We start from the raw sequence: 22,737 nt of genomic DNA, 5'->3' as shown, positions 1-22,737 counted from the left end.
AGAGGTGAATATGCAGACACATGATTTATAATAACACTTCCAAAGACAGTAAGCGGCATCTTTTTAACCATTTAGGTTAAATATTACTTCATCTGAGCCATCTGCAGCAACAGATTCAAATGTAATGTCTTATTCTTCTTTATCTTCAGACAGGAGGCATCGCCTGGATCCCATTAAACAATGGAGTTGAGTAAACTCAACATTCAGTGCATTTTCTGCCTTAAGTTTTCTTCACATTCAGCAGTAAGGTGGATTTTTTTTGGAGAGAAAGCATAGTGTGAGAATTAAGTGTGACCTGTACAGAGCTGCTACATCGAGAACGTCTTTTCAGTAAACACAAAGACTCAAACTTATTGGGTGCGGCCCCTGAAATGTCCAGTTTGTTCATATTAATTTGTTGAACCTACAGTTCTTATATCTGCTTATGTCGTCAGTTTCCTTTAAGCCGGTCAATTTTTATTTATTTTTTCTGAGCACCTTAAGGATGTCTCGTCTGTGTTTGCTTCAAAGGAATAGTTTGACACTTGAGGAACGTGCCCTCAGTGTCGGATGCGAGGGTCAAAGCACCGGCTTCAGAAATAGTTTGACACGTAATTCTTTTTACAGTTTTACACACATTACTCACACAAGATAACGCGCAAGTTAGCTGTGTGACCATGACGTCGGCAACAATCAACAAGCCAATGCAGGTCCTTTTCAAATCGTTGAACTGTTCCTTTACCTTCAAAGCTATCAACAATGTACATATGACATTGGCTTCTTGTTTTACATTTTAAAACAATAATGAATGCAAATTTGGAAGATTGAGCCACGTTGCTACGGCATGTTGAAAGGTAAAGCACATCATTATTTAGGTTGCTTTTAGTGAAATCCGAAGTTACAAAGTAGAATCATGTGTGACTTGATAAAAGGGGGCTTGCCATATATTCCATCTGACCAATCAGACATGCAAAGAATTTGCATCTGCACATTGTGTGGAGTGCGACAACCAATAGCAAAGGAGTGCACTTTGAGCCCGGCGGTCGCCGCATGTGCACATGCTCTAACCTCCACGACCAACATCACAACATCCATGCTGTGAATCCCTCACTTTCTCTATATGCCGATCATGGGACTAAATTTTAGGCTAAAACCGTTTGGTGGCCCGCTCAAAGTGCTTAACCGAGGTGAAAACAAAACCAACTGGTTCACGAATTTGAATACAAATGCTGAAAATGTTTTACAGTAACCAAGGTTTAAAGAACAAATAAGAACAAACTGAAACTGAAAGGAACTGGCCAAGTCAATTATCATTCAAGGTTTCTCTTCCTCCTCCTCTTCTTCCTCAATTTCTATGCTCTCCAGCAGAGTTTGCTTCTCGTCCTCCGGCATAAGTGTGACAGGGTTGAGATGAAAAATGTGCCTGTAAAAAAATGAAGAAAAGAAGAGGCAGGCGAAAGGTTAAGCATTTTGAAGATTATTACTATTATTATTTTGGAAACCGGCGGAGCCATATTTGGCTCTGGGGACTTGATTGCTTAAAAAAACAAGCAAATATGTATATAATATATTAATGTTGAAAATCAAATTAAACAGCAGAGCCTGGGCTACAAGAATCAGTCAGCCATTTAAAAAACTAAGATAATCATAAATATATAATTATCATAATTCGGCCCACTCAACATGTTTCCGGAACCAGCCACCACATTAGCTGGGTGCTATCAGACAAATCCTGATAGTAATAAGCACGACCATTCCGCACTGATTCCACACGTCTGCCAAATCCCTCTACACCAAAGCATCAGCCAGATATGAGCCAAAGAACACAGAAACATAAATCGCTTCATACTTTTAGAATCAGCTAATTCTTCTTACCATTGTTGATTAGGACCATTAAAACACATTTTCCCTGGTAAATCCACTGATATATGTTCTACCCCTACCCCGTGCCTCATTCAACTCCTCTGGACATGCATAGGTAACATGTGACATGTGTAGGGAAGGTACTTTCAGACTATTGGATTTTACATTTCCTTTCAGGATTCTACTGACTCCCAGTGTTGTCAATCTAGTCTTGGTTGGTAGCCCTGAATTCTCCTGGCTCTGACGTTTCCAAAAATGTGTTGTTTTATAAAAACGACCCATCCCCCGCTGAGTTGAGCCACGCATGCTTTTTTTTAATGTAAAACTTTTCTAACTTTGTTCTGCTTCTCTTTTTCCAAAGTCAAACTTTGCAGGGTGAATGCTAACACATTTGAATATGATTTGTGAGATTTTTCAACTGCCTCATTACAAACATGTTATCATCATGGAAGTGCTTTTTTTCAAATCGGACCTGACATTTTAATATTTTTTGTGTGCCATCTTCATTTACTCTTACCCACTAACATATATCCTGATATCTACACATCTGAACAAAAGAAAACATGTTTAAAAAGGTAAAAATGATTAAGGTAGCCCGAGTGGTTGTAGAGATACAGCCTTTTTAGTTTGGGTATACCATTTTCAGAGCCGAGGCCTAAAAAAAGCTTGGTGCTTAAAAGGTCAGGTAAGAAAGGTCAGCTTGGTCTCCGATGAAACGGTTAAGTACACCTTCTATCAGATTATTTGCCCTCTCATTATCCCCACGACACAAACTTACTTGTGTTCACAGGTCGGGAAGAACATGTCCAAGATCTTGACGATGACCGCTGACCCGACGACGCCGATCACCACCACCCACATCACCAGGAAGAAAAGAGGCAGCGACTCGGAGCTGAAGCGCCTCAGACGCTCCCTCACTCCCTCCACCCACTGGCACATGGCCTGAGAAGAGGACGCACACGCAGCCGTGAGCATTTTCCTCGCCGGCGCAAGTAATCCAACAAGCACTGCATGTTATAAAAAGGCTTTTCCGAGCAAAGGCCAGAAAACAAACCAGAACGAAAGAGTTTATGGGGAGGTTGTCGTGTAAAAAAGCAGCATTCTGCCTTCTCACTGGAATTCCACACGCCAAGTTAGCTGGCTCGAGATGAAAAACGTCTAGAAAAGTGCGACTTGGGGTATTAAGTCTTTTTGGGGAAATGTGAGAACTAGTACATGTACATATCCATGCAGTTAAAGGCCACTACTGTGAGCTCTGGCAAGCTTACCTTGGCTCCTACGTACAATGAAGAATGTGACCGCCCATACAGTGCTAGAAAATAAATATTGGATGTTTTAATTAACTGACTTTTGTATTCCCGGTTATGTTTCAAAAGACCCCCCCCAACATCCTGCCATCCTCTACCTCATAACAAACCACACCTACTACCGAAGCTCTGGGTCTGGCGTCAAACTTGGCTTACAGAGTAAGAGGATATGGATTCTTTGGGCGGAGTTTCCATCTGAATCTGGTCCGGCTGGCTCGGCTCCCGGACATCGAAATCATCGTCGTATCTGACGTCGTACAGCAGGTCAGGGTCCATGCGAAGCGGGGTCTCTGGGAGCTTTCCCGGTGCAGCAATCTCCTCCTGCGTTGTCTCTGTGTGTTTCAGGGGGTACTGGCTGGTGGTCTGGGAAATCAGCTGCTCTTCGTCTGATTTTTTCATTTTATTTTACAAAGCGCGGGAATGTTTGAGAGGGCACACAGTAAATTGTATGACTATAGAGTATTTGCATTACAATAATAATAATAAGGCTCAGAAAAGGTGACGGGTTTTCATACCTTTTCTGGGATTTGGCGAATCTGTGACAACTACGTCGTTCTCCCTAGGAATCCTGAAGATCTCGCTGTGTCCGATGGGGTAGATGTTCGTAAATTGAGCCAGCTTCTGGAAATCTGGGCTCATCAGGATTTTTACCTCACACATGTCCGGCTGCTGGACCTACAGGATACCAACACAAAGGGTGTGAAGTCATATCTGAATGCTAAAGTTACAAATCAAATACTTTACTTTTATCCATCACTTCTAAAATTATTTATATAATTTGTAAAGGTGCACGTTTCGAGGTAAAACCAAACAAACAAGATTCAGTGAGTAAAGACTCTCTAATTAACACGATCAAGAGATATTTACCTCCTTGCCCTCCATCTCGATCACTTCACTTAACACCTGCAGAGCCACCACCTCCTCTGAGTCGCTGTACAGCCGGTTCTGGCTCACCATCACCCGAGTGACCGTGGACACCAAGTCCCCGGATTCAAACTCACTGCTTCCATTGATGCCGTCTACTGGAAAAATAGAATTCAATGTACGCTCTCATGCCATTCCTCCAACACGTTACAGGTTTAACTTCCATTAATCAAACAGCAATAACCTTGTCCGAGACATTTCTGATTGTGAACTAAATTTCAAGTCCTATCAAGTAAAAGGGTGTTGTTTTGATTAGACGGATTGCTTATTATGGGACTATTTTCCAATACTGTCGAACGACAACAGTTTTTTTTTAAAGTGTGACATATAGAATTGGAGTATATATTTTTAATAAAAGATGTGTGGGGCAACAATCGAGGAACAAATATGCTTAAAGTCCATTACTGAGTGATTCATGTATTGAGCGCCTCTGCAATTTGCCTCACATTTGAAAGCAAATACAATTGAACAATCCCTTTCTAATAAGCGATCAACGTATATTCTGAAGGGCAAGATTCATACTTTCTTCTGGTTTCTGTTATTATAGTTTGGTACTTGGATTGGAGTGATGCGAGGAAAACCCACAGAGAAGTGCTTGACAGTTGAACCTGGTGACCCCCGACAGCTCTACCGGGATGTCATTGACCAGAACCTGCTCTTCGCCCACCGATATGTTCAAATTGATCTGAGGAAAAAAACATTTGATTGAAAAAATGACCCACCTCTGTACCCTCGTCTACGTTTCAAAAGTTGTCTTGTGACGTTACCGTATACCTGCAGGTTGTTGGAGTCTTGCAGCTGCGTATCTGCGAGCGTCCCCGCCGTCACATTGATCAGGATGTTTTCCTGGAGATCAATAATTAAAGAGAGGGGACAAACAGACGTGAGGTTAGCGCAACACAATGAGTGACCAGGGGGGTGGCGCTAAGCTAACGCGATGCTAACATCAACATCACCGGGGTTTGGCTCAGTACGCTGCTGTTGACACTTTACCGTGTTCAGTTGTCTGGGTGAAGACTCCGTGCACGTCACCGAGGCGAAAAGAAGCGAGACGAGGCTCATCGCTATCGTTAACGTTAGACCTGTCGTTTCCATTTTGCGATAACAGACAGACGACAGCGTTCGTTAAAACAAAAACATTAAGCGAGACAGTGTGAGCTGCGCACGCGCGGGGAGATTTTCCAAAAACACTCTTCCCTCGCGAGACCGAAGACGTCAGCATGGCGGTGCTCCTTGAAACGACGTTAGGCGATATTGTCATTGATTTGTTCACAGAAGAAAGGCCCAAAAGTAAGAATATGAAGTTTCATACATGTGACGGAAGCTCGCGTCTTGAGTCGGCTGCTGGTTGAGTTAACGCCCGCCGTTGACAGGCTTCTGCGCAGTATGCTAGCTAAGGCTGTTAGCTTGCCTGCGTCTATTCATTTGCCCATGGATCATTCACGAATCGGAAACCGGAAAGAGCAATTTAACCGGAAAAAAATCTCATGTTTCATTCCTTCTTTTACGCGTATTAGACGCGCCGTGTGCGTAGTGGTTTGGCTGTTTTTCACTCGTTGAAATGATTTTCGGTTTAACCTCTGTGCTCTTTTTTTATTTATTTCGCAGCTTGCCTAAACTTTCTGAAACTATGCAAGATAAAGTACTACAACTACTGCCTTATCCACAATGTCCAGGTAAAACTTAACCGTTCCTTGCAGACTTGTGCAACAAAGGTTTGCATCTATATCGGGTGGACCGTAGCGCTAACTCGCCGTAGGATGGCGCTACTGTGCCTTTGGAAAAGGTACAGACTTATCAGAATCAGCTGGCCATGTACGTGTGCACATGCATGGAATTTGATTCCGTCCTCGTACATACATTGAATTAACAAATAACAGGATCAATATAAAAAAGACATTGAAGAAAGCAGAATAGCAACATGTATGTACAATATAAAAAACAATAACAGTGACAATGAATTGGGGATGTTGCAAGTCGTGCAGATGGATGTGTCTTAATCCATATTCATCAAAGTGACCGCTTCCAATGTAGATATATTTTTGCAATGCTTTAATTTCAGTCGAAGCATTTGCCCATGCAGGTAAAAACCGAGGTTAGAAATCCAAACAATGCTGCAGCACAACTTTCACCTAATGTATCGGTTCAGCTTTGAAGGTGCCCGCTGTGTGCAGATGATACCGTGTTTGTCTCCTTTTCAGAGAGACTTCATTGTGCAGACCGGAGATCCCACTGGGACAGGACGTGGTGGAGAATCGATCTATAGGTCAGTCATCCTATTCGTCGAATTTTTTTTGTGGACTTTTTTTTGAAACCGCAAGTTGAACACTGAAAAAAATGTTCTCTCCCATGTGTGATAATTAGCAAAATCTATGGAGACCAGGCCCGCTTTTTTGATGTGGAGAAAGTACCACGCATCAAACACAGGAAAAAAGGGACGGTGTCCATGGTGAACAATGGAAACAATCAGCATGGTTCCCAGGTGAATATGATCTGCAGTCACACATTTGTTTGCTCTGCAAGTTGCAAAAAGCAACATTAAATGCCTTTTTATTAGTTTGATGGTTTCGCTAAATCAGCTAATTTGAAAATAATTTCTTGACTATAAAATATCGTATAAATCAGCTGATTAGTTGTAGAATGCAAAATAGTTTTTCAGTGGGAATCATTTTAAACTTACAGACCAAAAACTTTCTTCTGGGTGTGTTGCATAATGTGTGTAATCTTTCATGCCTGTCCTCAGTTCCTCATAACCACGGGTGAAAACTTGGACTACCTGAATGAAGTCCACACTGTGTTTGGTGAAGTGACCGAAGGCATGGAAGTTTTGGATAAAATCAATGAGACCTTCGTGGACAAGGACTTTGTCCCATTTCAGGATATCAGGTGAACGAGAGTTGGAAATGTACACAGAAGTCACTGTCTGGTTCATATATAAGAGTCACTGTTCAGTTTACTTCCTATTTTAAACAGACAGTAGTGCTAATTTGCCAAAGTTTATCAAAATGTGGAAGCATTTTGCACCCTGGAAACTTTGGAAAAAATGTTTCATTAAAAATAAGAAACTTTTCTGGAGAACACTGAACAAACCTTTTCCAAAAAGGTAACCATTCTCAATAGGCAATGAAACTGAACAACATATTCAGTGCTTTGAAACTGAAATTGTTAAATGTTAGCTATTTTCCCCCGATTTGTTTCCATTCCCATCCAGCACTGCAACGTTTGCCCAACACCGTGACGGTTTGACAAAAATACACAAACCGTTACAGATAATCCGCCTATACAGTCCATGGAATTGCATCCCATCTGTCCAAAAATACATGTATCCAGAAATAATAACCTCAGAGTGTGCATTTTTCCAGTAATGAGATGAGAATGTCATTTTGCTGCAGGGTAAACCACACTGTGATCCTGGAGGACCCTTTTGATGACCCTCCTGATTTGACAGTACCTGATGGGTCACCGGAGCCCACCAAAGAGCAGCTAGATGTGAGTTCAGTGATCCTGTTGATTCATTAAGGGAAGCTCTCAGTGCTTACTTTTCTTTTTCCCCTCAAACAAAAATAGAAAGCCAACACTGTCTTGACTTAACCCACGAACATATTTCGAGAACAAAAACCTTATCTCCAGGGGGTAAACATGACAAAATGCATGCAGTAAATGGACCAACGGCATCTATCACCTCAATAACGACAGCTATTTCTGTGCAGAGCGGCCGAATTGGAGCGGATGAAGTGATCGACGATACAGATGGGAAGGCAGCAGAGGAGTTGGACGAGAGGTTGAAGGAGAAAGAAGCCAAGACTCAGGCCATCCTGCTGGAGATGGTGAGAAGAAGAGGCAACTGAAGATGTACCAAAGGTGCAGTCTGAGACGTTTATACACTCTCTGTTGTTGTACATTCTTCCAGGTGGGTGACCTGCCTGATGCAGATATGAGGCCTCCAGAGAACGTGCTGTTTGTGTGCAAACTGAATCCAGTGACCACGGACGAGGACCTGGAAATCATATTTTCTCGCTTTGGGACAATAAAAAGGTGACAGTGCAAATATCCAAGTTTTATGATCAAAATGTTTATACTGGATTTGTACACGTGGAAAGTACGTGTGTCTGAAACTTTTCTCATGTTGCTTTGTTGCATGTAGCTGTGAGATCATCAGAGACTGGAAAAGTGGAGATTCCCTGTGTTATGCTTTCATTGAGTTTGATAAGGTGAGCATCTCTTGTGTTTCTACGTGATGTACACTATCAAATGACAACTGCGTATGTGCATTCTTGTGTGGTCTCCATGCATCTGTAGAAGCGTTAACGGTTTAAAAGGCCAGTCTTTAAAAAAAATGTTGGAGCATTCTTAGTGGTCCCTATATGTATTCAAGTTTGGAGAATCAGACAAGGAAACCATTACAGAAACTAAGCAATGTACTGCCGTGGATTCCACGTTGGTTTGCTTCCGAAAGTCACACGAAAACATGATCAAACTAATTGTTCAATGTAGCGGTAGAGCGGCAACTCAGCCAAGTAAAAACTCCTGTACGTGTCATTGAAGTGTTGTAGCTTGGACTGGAGCATAGATAACGGCTTGTTCGTGTGGGAAAAAAAAATGAAGAAAGTGAAGAAAATTCTTTGCAACATGTGTCCTGTTTGTTTGAACTGTCCAGACAGATTCATCAAAGCAGCCATTTGTGGTTTTATGTGTTGCGCGCTGGAACAATTAATTGGCGGATAACTGCCAGGGTTGGTTACCGAGTGTTGTTGTCAAGGGTTGCCAGGTCTTTGCACACATTGTGACACAATACAGAATCTTGTGCCTGTATTCACCGACTGTGTGTGGTGCCACTAGAAAGACACGGAATCTCCTATTTTCACACTGAAAGAAAAGAAGTAAGCGTATTCCCCAAACTGTTAAACTACGAGAGTATGTGCAATGAGGGTGACTGAATAAGACCCTTGGGAATTATATTCCATAGACTTACAATTTATACTTCCTGTAGTGATGTATTGATGTAAATATACATAAAAAAGTTGTGATTTTCATTCATTCTTTTATTCAGCGAAGCTCCCCTTTTTTAAGTTACTTGTTATTGGTTTTAAAGACACAATGACATATATTTGAGGACAAGAGTAGTACATCACCTAGTGAAAGTGACCCCTGCAGGAAGTGAATACTGTAAGTCAGTCATGAACTCCATTGTTTTTTGCTCTTATGACGTGTTGCTAATCATCACATGGGCTGCTGGAGTCATTACGATAGAGCAGTGGCGTGCCGTGGGCCTGGGGCCTTCAGTGAGGTCCTACACAGTCCCACCCGAATTAATCCACCTCTTATTACTATCATTATGATGCCATGGCTCTAGACACTACAGTTAGACATAGACGCAGTATAACCAGGCATTGGGTCACCTTGAAATTGACATTTTTATTCAGAGAATTGCAGGGGAAGAGTACAATACAGTACAGTTCAACTAATAGGCAAGAACATAGTCGAGTGCAACAGAGTTATATTAATATTCTTCTTCTATCCATTTCTGGTCCACAAACTTTGAGCTTTAAGTCCAACTTTTTTTTACAGTGTGTTCACTAAACAGCGCAGTTTCACCGTGATGATGAAGATGAAAGTTCCTGTTTACCCAAAAACATGACAATTAATGAGTCTTTTCAATATTTCCCTATTTTTCTTCACCTTTTCATTGTGCAGCTCCGTTGCCCTGCGCACTTGTTCGTTGATCTGTAGATCCGCTCGGGTGTCCACAAAAGTTTTCAAAAGCACCGATGCTTGTAAGTGCCGAGCCATACTTTGGTGTCTCGTTGCTGCCTTGGTTAGACAACTCAAGTTTGCAAAGCCAGTGTGGCTCCAAACACCAAATCGATCACTTGCAAATAATAGCCATTCCCAGCAGTCCAGTGTGCAGTGCTTCTCGGAGCCTGAGCCATTGGTAGCGCTTGTAGTTGGAACTTTGAAAGTGGCGAACGAACCTCTTTCCCGCCTGTGACGGGCTTTGTAGCGTCGGTCTTAAAGTTCGTCTTGAGAATGGCGTTATAATTATATCCTCTACCAAATCGATATATTCTCCTCCTTCTGCCATTGTGGGTTGAAAAAACAGCTTAGTAGAACGCCAATTAATTCGTTTATCAAATTCAGTTTCCTAGTTCTGAGGTTCTGCATATACCGGCCCATAGGACCCGCCTCTCAATATTGGTAATCCAATCAAAAGACGCGCACGCACTACGCCTGCTAGCTGGCTCCTGTGCCGGTTCTGGGGCCAGCTAGCAGGCCTACAATAGCCAACTCTAAAGCTGATTGGTTGACACTAAATTTTCATTTCCATTCACTTTAAGCTACCAGCGCCCGCAATGTTGATTCTGAAGGCCTACGGGCAGATTTTAGACCCCTGGCAACACATGATGGCTGAATATGATTGGATAAAATATCTAACATAAAGACCAGCCCTCCAAATCTCAACCTGGGTCTCGAAGCAGTGCAACCAAGAGGAACGCTATGAAATTAAGAAAATAATTCTTACTCTGGGGAATAATTGAACACATATTTGTGGGAAAATATATTTTAAAAAAATTATATTCTGATGATGTCAGGGCCAGCAGAGAAGGCCTTGCTGGCCCTGACGGCCCACCACTGCGATAGAGAAGAAATATTCTAGAGATGTAGAAGCTGTAAGACTGTTCTATATTTAACTTGGTACATAGTCGCTCAAGCTGTCGAACGTGGAGTCATAATGCGAACTTGGTCTGGACGTTTTTTGCTACTGGCCTTCTGTTCTCTGAACACCTTCAACCCTTTTTAAATGAGACACGGCTAAAGTAGCGTGCACCATAGTGCTGGACGTGAAGTGCAGTGAACATTTAAACCACTAGAGGGCGCCGTGCAGGTCGTTGGAGCTATACAGACTTCCACCAGTGACATGACATCCAGTCATAGTGAAATAATGTGATCAAATAGAATACATTTTCCTTCTAAATGAGCCCCAACAAATATGATTATGAAAGATTAATAGTTTAAGTAGTTCCTGTACTTTATATCGGTGTGTTTTCTAAGCACCCTCTTTAAACACAGTCAATGAAGACCTTGCTTGTTCTTAGATATCTGAAGGCAGATATCAAGTGAATTCTTCTTCATTGTTTTCTGACATTTAATGCCGGATTGTATATCTTTTTAAAACTGAATCTCTTTGAGTATTGTATATTTATTTAAGTTATTTCCTCAACTTGTTTTATTCCTCCAACTACCCATTTGTTAATAACATTATTACATCATCTGTTTTTCCAAAACAGGACATTTACATTCATTATATTTCCTCTCTTACCACTTTTTCTTTATTCTTTCTGTCTCCAAAGCAAGAAAATTGTGAAAAGGCCTATTTCAAAATGGACAACGTGCTCATCGACGATCGACGAATTCACGTAGACTTCAGCCAGTCGGTCTCAAAGATCAGATGGAAGGGCAAAGGTACTGAAGCTTGTTATGAATGCTTCTCTTTTTGTTCTGACGGGTGAACATATTAACCCTAATCCAAACAGATATGCAGCTTTGAGTTAAATCTGACACACTGATTTATAGCCTTCTCTGTTTCCTAGGTGGGAAGTATACTAAAGATGACTTCAACGCCTATGAAAAGGACGTGGCGAACCGATCCAAACTTGCCCTCAAGGATCAAGTAAAACCAAAACAAGAGTATCCTTGTGTGTTAATAAGCAGGGATTTATTGTTCCACTTCTTGTCATAATGTATCAGACTATTCGAAATGTTGCGTTGACCGTTTGATTTCCCAACTTCCTGGAGATTTCCATAACTTTCCCCGATAGTTCCAAGTACGACCTGATAATTGAGGAGGAAGAAGAGGTGGCAAGCCGCCGGCCCTTTGACAAGAAGCACAAGGAGAAGAGGCACCATCATCATTCAGATGATGAGGACAGCAGGAAGTCCAGAAAGCACAAGGTAACCATCCTCAAGCCAACACAACAATATTGCAGTATTGTTTTAAACTCTCTCTTTTGTTATATTAGTAGGGTGTAGCACACAAGTCCAGTCCACATACCAGCCTGGGACATACGTTTTGATTGTCTTCATTACATATATTATTATTAGGGCTGGGCACGTTAACGCGTTAATCGTGCGTTAACGCAGCACTTAATTAACGCCGACAATTATTTTATCGCATGTTTTTTTTTAAAATTTTTTTTTTTAATAATACTTTTTTTAGACAAAAGACAATACATAGACATAACACCTAGAGGACTATAAACAATGCAGACGACAAAACAATGGACATAACAGCATAAAGTCAGAGTATTTGTGGGGGGAAAAGAATCTCAACAAATGACGGCAGGTATGAGACGCCCTCAAGACACACGTCACACGGAGAATACACGAGCTGGATGAAAACGAGAGGACTGCAAAGCGATAGCTTCACAACGTGCACCATGTTGCTCTCACTGGGGACGACTGGACATCGGGTGACCAGACGTCCAGTTTTCCCCGGACATGTCCTGCTTTTGAGCCCTAAAAAATGCGTCCGGCAGGGATTCCAAAAACGTCCGGGATTTTGCTTCGTCGGATATTTGTTTTTCTCTGGGTTTTCATAAACTCGTATTTACCCCTGACAAGTTTTGGAAATGGTATCTCCCTTCTTACGTGAGCTCTGACGGTTTAGAGGACAGTCATTGGTCGACCGATCTCAGGGTTGCCAGATACACGATAATTATCCTCCAAATACAACCATTTTGAGCCTTTGGTATGATACTTCACCATCTCCAATCTGGCAACACGGAGCACCTTGCCGCCTCCACTAGTTCATTGTTGTTTGTGCGGCATGCTATACACTACAACCAGCATCGCCGCTCCCATAGCGCACTACGCGCTGTGCGTAGGGCACCACGTCCTGAGGGGGCTTCACAAAATAGGCAACTAAAAAATCCTCATAGTTATAATAATTATAATGCCGATATTATTTCAGTCTAGAAATATTAGGCACCTTTTAGGCATGTATATCACAAAACAGGCAGAACAAGAGATGTTTAATCTCAGCCCCCCCCCCCAGACGAAGTGTCCTCTTTTTCACAAACTCAAATCTGGTCACCCTACTGGACATCACTCTGTAACCACAATGACCTCGGAGTGACTGTGCATTATATTGATGAGAAGTGGGCGCTGCATTCACACGCCCTGACTGATGAAAACAGAGGAGACACATGATGCTGAAACGTGCGTGGGACACTTTACTGAAGTTGCACAGCAGTGTAATGTGACAAATAAAGTCACCACACTGAGCAGATAGAGCACCAGAGATGATCGCTGCTGCGAGACGACTGCCTTTGATCATGTCCCTGCTTCAGTCTCCAGCGCTCTGTCACAGTGTCTCTGCATAACAGTGCATTTGACAATGTCCTGACAGATTTTATGGCACTTTAGTTCATATGGCAGAACATTTAAAATAAGTGTCAAGTTCTAGGAATTGACAAACTGCACTGAAAGTGTTTTCTGGTGTCTCACTCTAACAGGGACAACACATGTTATGGCACTTTCATTCATATGGCAGAACATTTCAAATAGAAGTGCGCTATACACTACTTTTGAATGAATTATTGGATTTTGCGTATACAAATGCGATTAATCACGATTAATCAGGGAAATCATGCGATTAATCACGATAAAAAATTTTAATCGTTGCCCAGCCCTAATTATTATACATTATTAAAGGGCCTGATTTCAAAATTCAGAGCACTGAGTCAACAGTGTCTTTACTTTTACTAATTGACCAGTGTCCCTTTCCCACTGGACAAAAAAACCATCCACTGACATCTGGCTTTTGTCTTCTGAATAATTCATTCCCTGGAGAAATAATTCTGGGGTATTTTTTGGCTCGTGCTCCGATCGGCAGTGGCACGAATTCCGTCCGTCTCTGTCGAAGCAGCACTTGCATGTCATTCCAAATCAGCCGGTACCGCGTTTGAAGAGAGGCTGAATAAGTAACATAGAAAAGAACGAGTAACCACAGTGACATTTTAATGGACTCCCTCGTGATGTCGAACCAGGAAAAACTAAACTCAAAGGCAGGCCAGTCAAGTTTTGGCAATAGGAGGAGTCTAGTGCCCGTATTTATTTGAAAAGAACAGGTATGATTAACATTCTCAATAGTAACATTTTTATTTCCTGATTCAAATGCTCAGTTGTTTTGTAAAGACAACAAGGAAGCTGCAGAGAAAATCTTTTTGACATTTTTTTAGTCACAAATTAATTAACATCTTCTCCAGTTAAAAATTGACCTACCGTCAATAATTTCAGCTGTTTGAGCAACGAGTTACAGTTAATTGTTAGCGTTCCAGGCTGTTGACAGACAAACCACAGCCTCCTTCCAAAGAGGAGGTTTACTTATTTTGATCATTGAATAACAGCCTCACACTTGGAACAGCGGCCGATGTCAATGGAGCTCGGTAAACCGGATCCTTCTAGCAGGCTCCTATCGACACAGCTGTTTACACAATTTCATACACACACACAGTGAGATCCAATACCCATACTACCATACTCTGCAGTATGCCAGAAAAAGAAAAAAGAAAACTATATATATATAGTATGTCAAACGCGGTATGCCAAAGACTCATTGACAGCTGCAATGACAATGTAGATATGTTGTGTACCTTGTTCACAACATTTCTCTATAAATAAGAAATCAACCAGCAGCCCGACTACAACGTCCCATAGCATGTACACCGTTGTGCAATGTTATTTTTCTTATTGCCGCACCAATATTTATTTGGTTTTGGATTTCCAGCAGGTCTGCTGCCTTCGTATCACTAACATGACCCTACCAGGTCTGAAAGACGCATGTCACTGAAAAATGATATTCTGCAGTCACCTGGCAGGAGCTGCTTTTAAACTGCAGCTTGTGTTTGTGTGTTTTACAACCAGAACTTATTCTGAAAACATCGATGTGTTCTTTAATTTAAAATCTGAGTTCTGCTGGACAGGTCAGGCAGGATGTCGAATGAAAATGGCTGCTCGCAGTCAGCGGTAAATATCATGCTCACAAAACACTCGTCAGTCAGATTGATAGTATGTAATCATCACTCCGTGATTCAATTCAATTCAGTTTATTTGTATAGCCCAATTTCACAAATTACAAATTTGTGAAATTGCTTTACAATCTGTACACATCAGACATCCCTGCCCCAAAACCTCACATCGGATCAGGAAAAACTCCCAAATAACCCTTCAGGGGGAAAAAAGGGAAGGAACCTTCAGGAGAGCAACAGAGGAGGATCCCTCTCCAGGATGGACAGGTGCAATAAAAGTAATGTGTACAGAAGGACAGATTTAGAGTTAAAATACATTCAATGAATATGACAGAGTGTATGAATAGTTCATAGTAGGCATATTCCACGATGGAGACCTCCACGATCCATCAGGCAGATGGCGGTGGAGAGGAGGAGTGGGCGGAGTCTCAACAGTGGGCGGAGTCTCAACAGGGCAGTGGCGTGGTCGGTAGCAGGAATTCCACGACCCAGACCTCGATGATCCATCAGGCAGATAGGATCTATGTCGTCTCATAGGGTCCGATGAGACGTGAAGTCAAAAGGACTCCGGGGAGAAAGCAGAGTTAGTAATGTGTGATGGAGAGATGAAAATTCATCCCTAAGGAGAGAAAAAAGAGGAGATAGCAGGGTGTCCGCAGGGCATTAAAAAGTCTTAAATTGCTTTTCCTAAAAATAAGGCCTTAAAAAGTCTTAAATTGTGTTAAATTCAGATTGGATTGGTCTTAAATTTTTTGGGTGTCATGTCATTACGAATATGAGGCAATCTGTTCTGCCAGGTCCGTATTTTGCTCCGGTTGCTCTGCGGCGTCTCTGGTGTCACCGGGGCCACGCCCCTTCTCTTAAAGGGGCCGTGATTCGGTCCCATCCCCTACAACGTGAAGCATCGGCTAGTTTAGAAAACATGGCAGGATGCAAGTTCAACAACGGCTTGAAAAGAACGAGTGTTTCTGGTCACGGTCGGTGAAATGCTTCTGAAGCTGCGTTGTGTGTCGGGAGACTTTCCAGCGGTGGAATCTCACGAGCAGAGCAAGAAGCACAGAGACTAGTGAAGGCCGCCAGCAGCCCGCGGGGCTAGCTCCTGCTCCGCCGCCAGCTCCTGCTCCGCCGCTAGCTCCTGCTCCGCCGCCCGCAACGACGTCAATGCTACAACGCTGGAGGTCACCGGAGGAAATCCAGCGCCGTGAAATGAAGAGCTCATCACCGAAGTCCAACAGGGCGGCGCGTTCTTCATTCTGTTTGATGAGACTCTGGACCAGACCACCACGAGACTCTGGACCAGACCACCGCGAGCAGACAGCTGGACTTCATGTGTGCTCTCGGTGAAATGACCAGGTCCCGTCAGGATCCTGTGGAGCTCATGGGCCCCGACACGCCCAGGACCTACTTCAGCATCTCACAGTAAGTCTAACATAAATATATGAATTAACTATCCTCATGTATATGAGTGTGTATCATATAGTTAAGCTTTACTCGTGTGTCAAGTTAATAACAGCTATGGATAGGCGCACTACACATGAATTAGACTCATTAACAATAGTTTTAGAATGGTAATAGAGTGGTGTTTACCTGTCAATATGTCTACAGAGTATACACTAGGCTCAAGGGATGGCTCACGTTGCTTAATTTGTAAAAATAGTTTTCATTCATATTGATCCAGTCTGACATTAATCTGAAGTGGTGGTGTCATGAAGAGATGTATTGACTGTTGTGTGGCTAATGTCTGCCTTTTTTTTCTTTTTTCCAGGAGAATGGACCAAATGTCAACTGGAAGTTTTTATATTCATATAGTTTGAAAAGGATTGTTTTCCTAGTATATTCACAAAAGCTCAGGAGTAGACATGAACCTGTGCACAAACATCCATCACATAGAGACATGAGAACTCACACACACACACACATACATTCTGTTATGTAAATGTATTTGCATTTTAAAAGCAGCTGGAAATGTTATTTATGTTATTTTATAGATTTTTTTTGCACGTATTTTAAAAATATTTGTAAAATATATTTACTTGATTTTATAGACATTTGTTCATGGGACCTAAATGTTCTGAAAATGTTGTATTAATAAATATAATTTACAACAGCAATGACATTTGTGTTATCCTTTTGCAGTACACCATACTGTTAATTTGTGTTTACTTTGAATTAATTAATTTAGATTAATGTATATTTCCTTCGTACGTTAGGTCTTAAATTGTATTTAGACGTGGTCTTAAAAAGTCTTTAAAAGTCTTAAATTTCACTGGTTTATTCCTGTAGACACCCTGAGATAGGTGCTCAGTGCATCCTAAAACGTCCCCCGGCAGCTATAAGCCTATAGCAGCATATCAAGGGGCTGGACCAGGTGAACCTGATTCAGCCCTAACTATAAGCTCTGTCAAAGAGGAAAGTCTTAAGTCTACTCTTAAATGAGGTGACTGTGTCTGCCTACCGGACTGAAATTGGAAGCTGGTTCCATAAAAGAGGAGCTTGATAACTAAAGGCTCTGGCTCCCATTCTACTTTTTAAGACTCTAGGAACTACAAGTAGTCCCGCATTTAGTGAGCGCAGCTCTCTAGTGGGGCAATATGGTACTACAAGCTCCTTAAGATATGATGGTGCATCACCAATCAAGGCTTTGTACGTTAAGAGAAGAATTTTAAAAGTGATTCTTGATTTTACGGGGAGCCAGTGCAGAGCAGCTAGTGCAGGAGTGATGTGATCTCTTTTCTTAGTTTTAGTGAGAATACGAGCTGCAGCATTCTGGATCAACTGGAGGGACCTAAGAGACTTATTAGAGCAGCCTGATAATAAGGAGTTGCAGTAATCCAGTCTCGAAGTAACGAACGCGTGAACCAATTTTTCTGCATCTTTTTGAGACAAGATGTGCCTGATTTTTGAAATATTACGTAGATGAAAGAATGCCTTTCTTGAGATTTGCTTTACGTGGGAGTTAAAGGACAAGTCCCGATCAAAGATAACGCCAAGATTCTTTACAGTGGTGTTGGATGCTAGGGCAATGCCGTCTACAGAAACCACAACACCAGATAATTGATCTCTGAGGTGCTCAGGGCCGAGTAAAATTACTTCGGTTTTGTCTGAGTTTAACATCAAGAAGTTGCAGGTCATCCATGTTTTTATGTCTTTAAGACATGCTTGAATTTTACTTAGTTGGTTGGTTTCCTCTGGTTTTATCGATAGATATAGTTGAGTATCATCTGCATAGCAATGAAAGTTTATGGAGTGTTTCCTGATAATATTGCCCAAAGGAAGCATGTATAAGGTAAATAAAATTGGTCCAAGCACAGAACCTTGTGGAACTCAGTGACTAACGTTGGTGGTTATCGAGGCTTCATCCTTTACAAATACAAACTGAGATCGATCTGATAAATAGGATTTAAACCAACTTAGTGCGGTGCCTGAAATGCCAATCGACTGCTCCAGTCTCTGTAATAGGATGTCATGGTCAATGGTGTCGAATGCAGCACTAAGGTCTAACAAGACCAGTACAGAGATGAGTCCTTTATCTGCTGCCATTAAGAGGTCATTTGTAATTTTCACCAGTGCTGTCTCAGTGCTGTGGTGTTTTCTAAATCCTGACTGAAACTCCTCAAATAAACTATTATGATGTAGAAAGTCACACAACTGATTTGCGACCACTTTCTCAAGGATCTTGGAGAGGAAGGGGAGGTTAGAGATCGGTCTGTAGTTAACCAACACCTCTGGATCCAGAGTGGGCTTCTTCAGGAGAGGTTTAATGACAGCTACTTTAAAGGAATGTGGTACGTGGCCTGTTAACAAAGACACATTGATAATATCTAATAGGGAGCTGCCAATTAAAGGCAAAACGTCTTTAAGCAGCCTCGTCGGGATGGAGTCCAGGAGACAGGTAGACGTGTTAGAAGTAGTAACCGTTGAAGATAATTGGTCACGGTTGATGGGAGAAAAGCCATCTAAATATACACCAGGGCATACAGCGGTTTCCAAGGCCATTCCACTTGAGGACAGATTGGTACTGGTTAAGGGCAAGAGATTATTAATCTTGTCCCTAATAGTTTCATTAAAGAAGTTCATAAAGTCATTACTATTGAGGTCTATAGGGATACTCGGCTCCACAGAGCTGTGACTCTCTGTCAGCCTGGCTACAGTGCTAAAGAGAAACCTGGGGTTGTTCTTATTGTTCTCTATTACTGATGGCATTACGGAGGGCCTTCTTATAAGTTTTAAGACTATCTCGCCAAACTAAGCGGGATTCTTCCAGAGTAGTTGAACGCCATATGCTTTCAAGCTTTCGTGACGTTTGCTTTAGTTTGCGGGTCTGAGGGTTATACCAGGGAGCAAACCTCCTCTGCCTCACTGTCTTCTTCTTCAGAGGGGCTATCGACTCCAGTGTCATTCTCAGTGAGCCTGTGGCACTATCAACAAGATGATCAATCTGGGATGGACTAAAGTTAGACCAGGAGTCCTCTGTTATATTGAGACGTGGTATTGAATCAAATGCAGAAGGAATCGCTTCTTTAAATTTAGCTACAGCACTGTCAGTTAGACATCTGGTGTAGAAACTTTTGACTAACGGTGTCCACTCCGGTAGTATAAATTCAAAAGTTATGAGGTTGTGGTCTGACAGAAGAGGATTCTGTGGGAAGACCTTCAAATGCTTAATGTCAACGGCATATGTAAGAACAAGATCAAGCGTGTGGTCAAAGCTGTGAGTGGGTTTCTGTACTCTCTGACAGAAGCCAATCGAGTCCAACAATGAGATGAATGCAGCACCTAGGCAATCATTATCAACATCCACATGAATATTAAAATCTCCCACAATAATAACTTTTTCAGTTTTAAGAACCAAAATTGATATAAATTCTGAAAATTCAGATATAAACTCTGAATATGGACCTGGTGGCCTGTACAGAATCACAAATAGAATTGGCTGTAGTGTTTTCCAGGTTGGATGTGAAAGACTAAGAACAAGGCTTTCAAATGAGGTGTAGTTTAATTTAGGCTTAGGATTTATTAATAGGCTTGAGTCAAAGATGGCTGCTACTCCACCTCCTCGACCGGTGCCTCGAGGAATGTGAGTATTAATATGACTTGGAGGAGTCGATTCATTTAGGCAGACATATTCTTCATGGCTCAGCCAGGTTTCAGTTAGACAACATAAATCAATGTGATTATCTGATATTAAATCATTTAGTAACACAGCTTTAGATGACAGAGATCTAATATTTAGGAGACCACATTTAATAGTCCTGTTTTGTTGCACTGCTGAAATAATGGTGTTAACTTGTATAAGGTTATTGTGTACGACTCCTCTTCTGCTTACTTTTAATTTATTTAATTTAAGTGGCCGTGGGACAGACGCAGTCTCTACTCTAGAGTTGTGGGTGGGTAACTGCTCGAATGGAAGAGCAGAGAAGGGTGTTAAACTACAACTCTGATGTGATGCCACCGTTGAATTGAAAAGGTAACCATGTGCTTGATTTAATCGTGAAAACCACTTCACGTCATATTCTTGTCGGGGACATATCTGTTGAAGTCTTGGCTGAGCTTTATGATCTCTGTGGCCATCAAAGCAGATACATTTATTTTGAGTGCCGTTATGTGCAGCACTGACTTCTAGTTCTGAAATGGTATCTTATAATTATATAGCTCAGTAAGCGGCTAAGCCCCACAAGATCCCATCTTCTTAGGTGGCAGCCAGTAATTACCAAAAACGGTTGAACGTTGCAGGATTGTTCAAAACGCTGTGTGTTTAGTCCACTAAAGATGAATTGTTTCCAGGAAGTACAGATCAACTGCATAGAGAGAGATTCACTGATAGGTTGCCCATGCTCATTCCCCTCATATCTGTACATTTAGATTCAGTATCGCATCAAATCCTTTTCTAAAGTTGGTAATCACCTGCCACAAAAGCTTGGTTGGCTTCAGTCCGGTGACATAAACAAACTGATTTTGTGGTCCGTCGTGTACGGGGAGAACCAAACGGGCCACTATGGTTCGGAGCAGTTGTGCAATAAGAACAGAATAACATCACCGGCTATCACTAACAAGAAGGAAGCTTTGCATGGAAATGTGTGCAGACTTGAAAGAGGGACGGGTTTCCGGTATTAATAACGCAGCTAATAAGCTGGCAACGTGTTGCTGTTACAAAGCACTTCAAATGCATTGGAAATACAAGGTTAAAACTTCATCCTTCAGTTTGTCGCAAACATTCAGCGTCGGCACATCTCCACTCGCTTTTGGCTCAATTCATTCTGCATCGTCCTCAAATCGAGACATAAGAACATTTTCAATATTATATTACATGCTTTTTCCATGAATGGGAAGGAAATAAGTCGAAAGCAGCATAAATGGTAAATACTTGGTAAATGTACTCTGTTAGGTTCCACCACTAACTGTCTCACTGTGATGTTTCCAGGGCGACAGGGACAGCCGGCAAGACCGAAAGACGGGATGCCAGCGCTCTCAATCCCGCTCCCGCTCCAGGGACCGGGACCAAAAACACAGCAAATCCCAGCACCAACATGGGAAAGAGGGCCGCGATAGGGGCCATGGCCACAAGGACCGGAGCCGCAGCAGCTCCTCCAAGAGGTCCAATGAGAAAGAGAGGAATAGGTATAGGTGAGGGACTTGGAAAGGGAGCCACAGAGAGGCATTCAGCATGAATTATATCGTCTAAATATTCACTACTGGCTTTCTTTGATATCTTTTGAGTTCCTGTCACATTGTTTTGAAGAACAAAAACAAGTGTTTGCAAACTTCTTTTTTAAATCTATATTAAAAAGAATTCCCCAAAATGTGCAATCTTTTCTTTTTTCATTAATCATTTACACAGCTGTAGAGCACTCTTATGGACGCAAGGTGGCAGTGAGGAGTTGTCCGGGGGACTCCTCTGCAACCCGTTTAGCTCGTGCCGTCTTGGAGAATAGGGTCCTTAAAGTAAAGTGTCGAGTCCAGAACACGGTGGTTTTACAACCTTTACTTTAGTAAATCATCTGTTAGTCATTTAGATTCCACAACACACTTCCCCCCTCTTGGTATTTACTTCCACTTTCCATTTACAGTTTAGAACAAAAGTAGAAGGTGATTATTATCGCACCCTTTGACTTTAGTGGGCATGGAAAGTGTCTGTCTCCAAAACACTGAGGGTATTCGCCTCGTAGATCTGAGTGATGCAACATCCCAACTTCTCATTCCACAAACTCAAAAGCCAACGTGGTTCTAGTAATGTTTTGGTGTGAGATGAGAAAAATACAAAAAAAAGTCGTCTTATAAACTAAACTAGGTTTGTATTTATTTTTGAATAACTGCGAAATCGTATTCAAAACGCTTGCTTATGGAAAGCCCTGTTTTTGTTCGACCCTCGCGTTCTGTCAACGGGCAACGCTTCCAGCTGCAGTTCTCAGTCCGGTTCTAAAGAAGTCCTCTGACGAATACATGTTGGGCTCGTTTCCCGTAAACAGTGAGTGATAAGATGCATAAAGTATTCCTAGAACTGATCCATGATGAGTAAGCTTCAATTGGGTAATATCGGCCTGTGGATGCAAGCATGAACTTGAACTCTGTCTGTGATCCCCAGTACACCTCACCACGAGCACAGTCACCGCTGAGCATCTGAGAACTGCTGTCAGACT

At 42.0% G+C, this 22,737-nt stretch overlaps 2 protein-coding genes and 1 long non-coding RNA gene across 7 annotated transcripts; 2 read left to right on the top strand and 1 right to left on the bottom strand.

Moving 5' to 3' along the window:
- Nucleotides 1-1,213: 1,213 nt before the first annotated feature.
- Nucleotides 1,214-5,251, bottom strand: ginm1 (glycoprotein integral membrane 1). 5 transcript variants are annotated; one of them, XM_056429352.1, is made up of 8 exons: nucleotides 5,019-5,251; nucleotides 4,848-4,919; nucleotides 4,659-4,758; nucleotides 4,017-4,171; nucleotides 3,665-3,824; nucleotides 3,306-3,481; nucleotides 2,621-2,784; nucleotides 1,214-1,402 (listed from the first exon to the last, which is right to left on the bottom strand). In XM_056429352.1, exons 1-8 carry the CDS (start codon nucleotides 5,166-5,168, stop codon nucleotides 1,294-1,296), a joined length of 1,086 nt encoding a protein of 361 aa, XP_056285327.1. In that variant the 5' UTR covers nucleotides 5,169-5,251; the 3' UTR covers nucleotides 1,214-1,293. The 5 variants fall into 5 exon arrangements, 4 of the variants coding, with proteins under 4 accessions (XP_056285327.1, XP_056285324.1, XP_056285325.1 ...); XM_056429349.1 differs by having other exon boundaries at nucleotides 3,306-3,535; nucleotides 5,019-5,250; XM_056429350.1 differs by having other exon boundaries at nucleotides 3,306-3,535; nucleotides 4,017-4,168; nucleotides 5,019-5,249.
- Nucleotides 5,252-5,254: 3 nt separating this feature from the next.
- On the top strand, nucleotides 5,255-21,907 carry ppil4 (peptidylprolyl isomerase (cyclophilin)-like 4). The gene is made up of 13 exons (XM_056429348.1): nucleotides 5,255-5,363; nucleotides 5,682-5,749; nucleotides 6,275-6,339; nucleotides 6,438-6,555; nucleotides 6,817-6,959; nucleotides 7,466-7,562; nucleotides 7,784-7,900; nucleotides 7,984-8,108; nucleotides 8,218-8,284; nucleotides 11,423-11,534; nucleotides 11,663-11,759; nucleotides 11,891-12,023; nucleotides 21,522-21,907. The coding sequence occupies exons 1-13, from the start codon at nucleotides 5,294-5,296 to the stop codon at nucleotides 21,726-21,728; spliced, it is 1,419 nt and encodes a 472-aa protein (XP_056285323.1). The 5' UTR covers nucleotides 5,255-5,293; the 3' UTR covers nucleotides 21,729-21,907.
- Nucleotides 13,131-18,413, top strand: LOC130203302 (uncharacterized). Its single transcript, XR_008833483.1, has 2 exons — nucleotides 13,131-16,519; nucleotides 16,866-18,413. It is a non-coding gene; the product is annotated as an uncharacterized LOC130203302 (long non-coding RNA).
- Nucleotides 21,908-22,737: the final 830 nt, after the last annotated feature.

The sequence above is a fragment of the Pseudoliparis swirei genome, chromosome 13, assembly GCF_029220125.1.
Source record: "Pseudoliparis swirei isolate HS2019 ecotype Mariana Trench chromosome 13, NWPU_hadal_v1, whole genome shotgun sequence".
NCBI lineage: Eukaryota > Metazoa > Chordata > Actinopteri > Perciformes > Liparidae > Pseudoliparis > Pseudoliparis swirei.
Note: the sequence above shows the minus strand (reverse complement) of the source record. Positions and strands in the feature narration are given on the sequence as shown.

What these genes read in the sequence shown, in the direction of transcription:
- ginm1 (XM_056429349.1), bottom strand. Translation starts at nt 5,168, where the DNA reads ATGGAAACGACAGGTCTAACGTTAACGATAGCGATGAGCCTCGTCTCG. An exon ending in CAAACCCCGGTGATGTTGAT is followed by an intron (nt 4,920 to 5,018) that starts GTTAGCATCGCG and finishes ATTGATCTCCAG; the next exon opens with GAAAACATCCTGATCAATGT. An exon ending in TTCGCCAAATCCCAGAAAAG is followed by an intron (nt 3,536 to 3,664) that starts GTATGAAAACCC and finishes TGAAAAAATCAG; the next exon opens with ACGAAGAGCAGCTGATTTCC.
- ppil4 (XM_056429348.1), top strand. Translation starts at nt 5,294, where the DNA reads ATGGCGGTGCTCCTTGAAACGACGTTAGGCGATATTGTCATTGATTTG. An exon ending in GCCTTATCCACAATGTCCAG is followed by an intron (nt 5,750 to 6,274) that starts GTAAAACTTAAC and finishes TCTCCTTTTCAG; the next exon opens with AGAGACTTCATTGTGCAGAC. An exon ending in CTTTCATTGAGTTTGATAAG is followed by an intron (nt 8,285 to 11,422) that starts GTGAGCATCTCT and finishes CTGTCTCCAAAG; the next exon opens with CAAGAAAATTGTGAAAAGGC.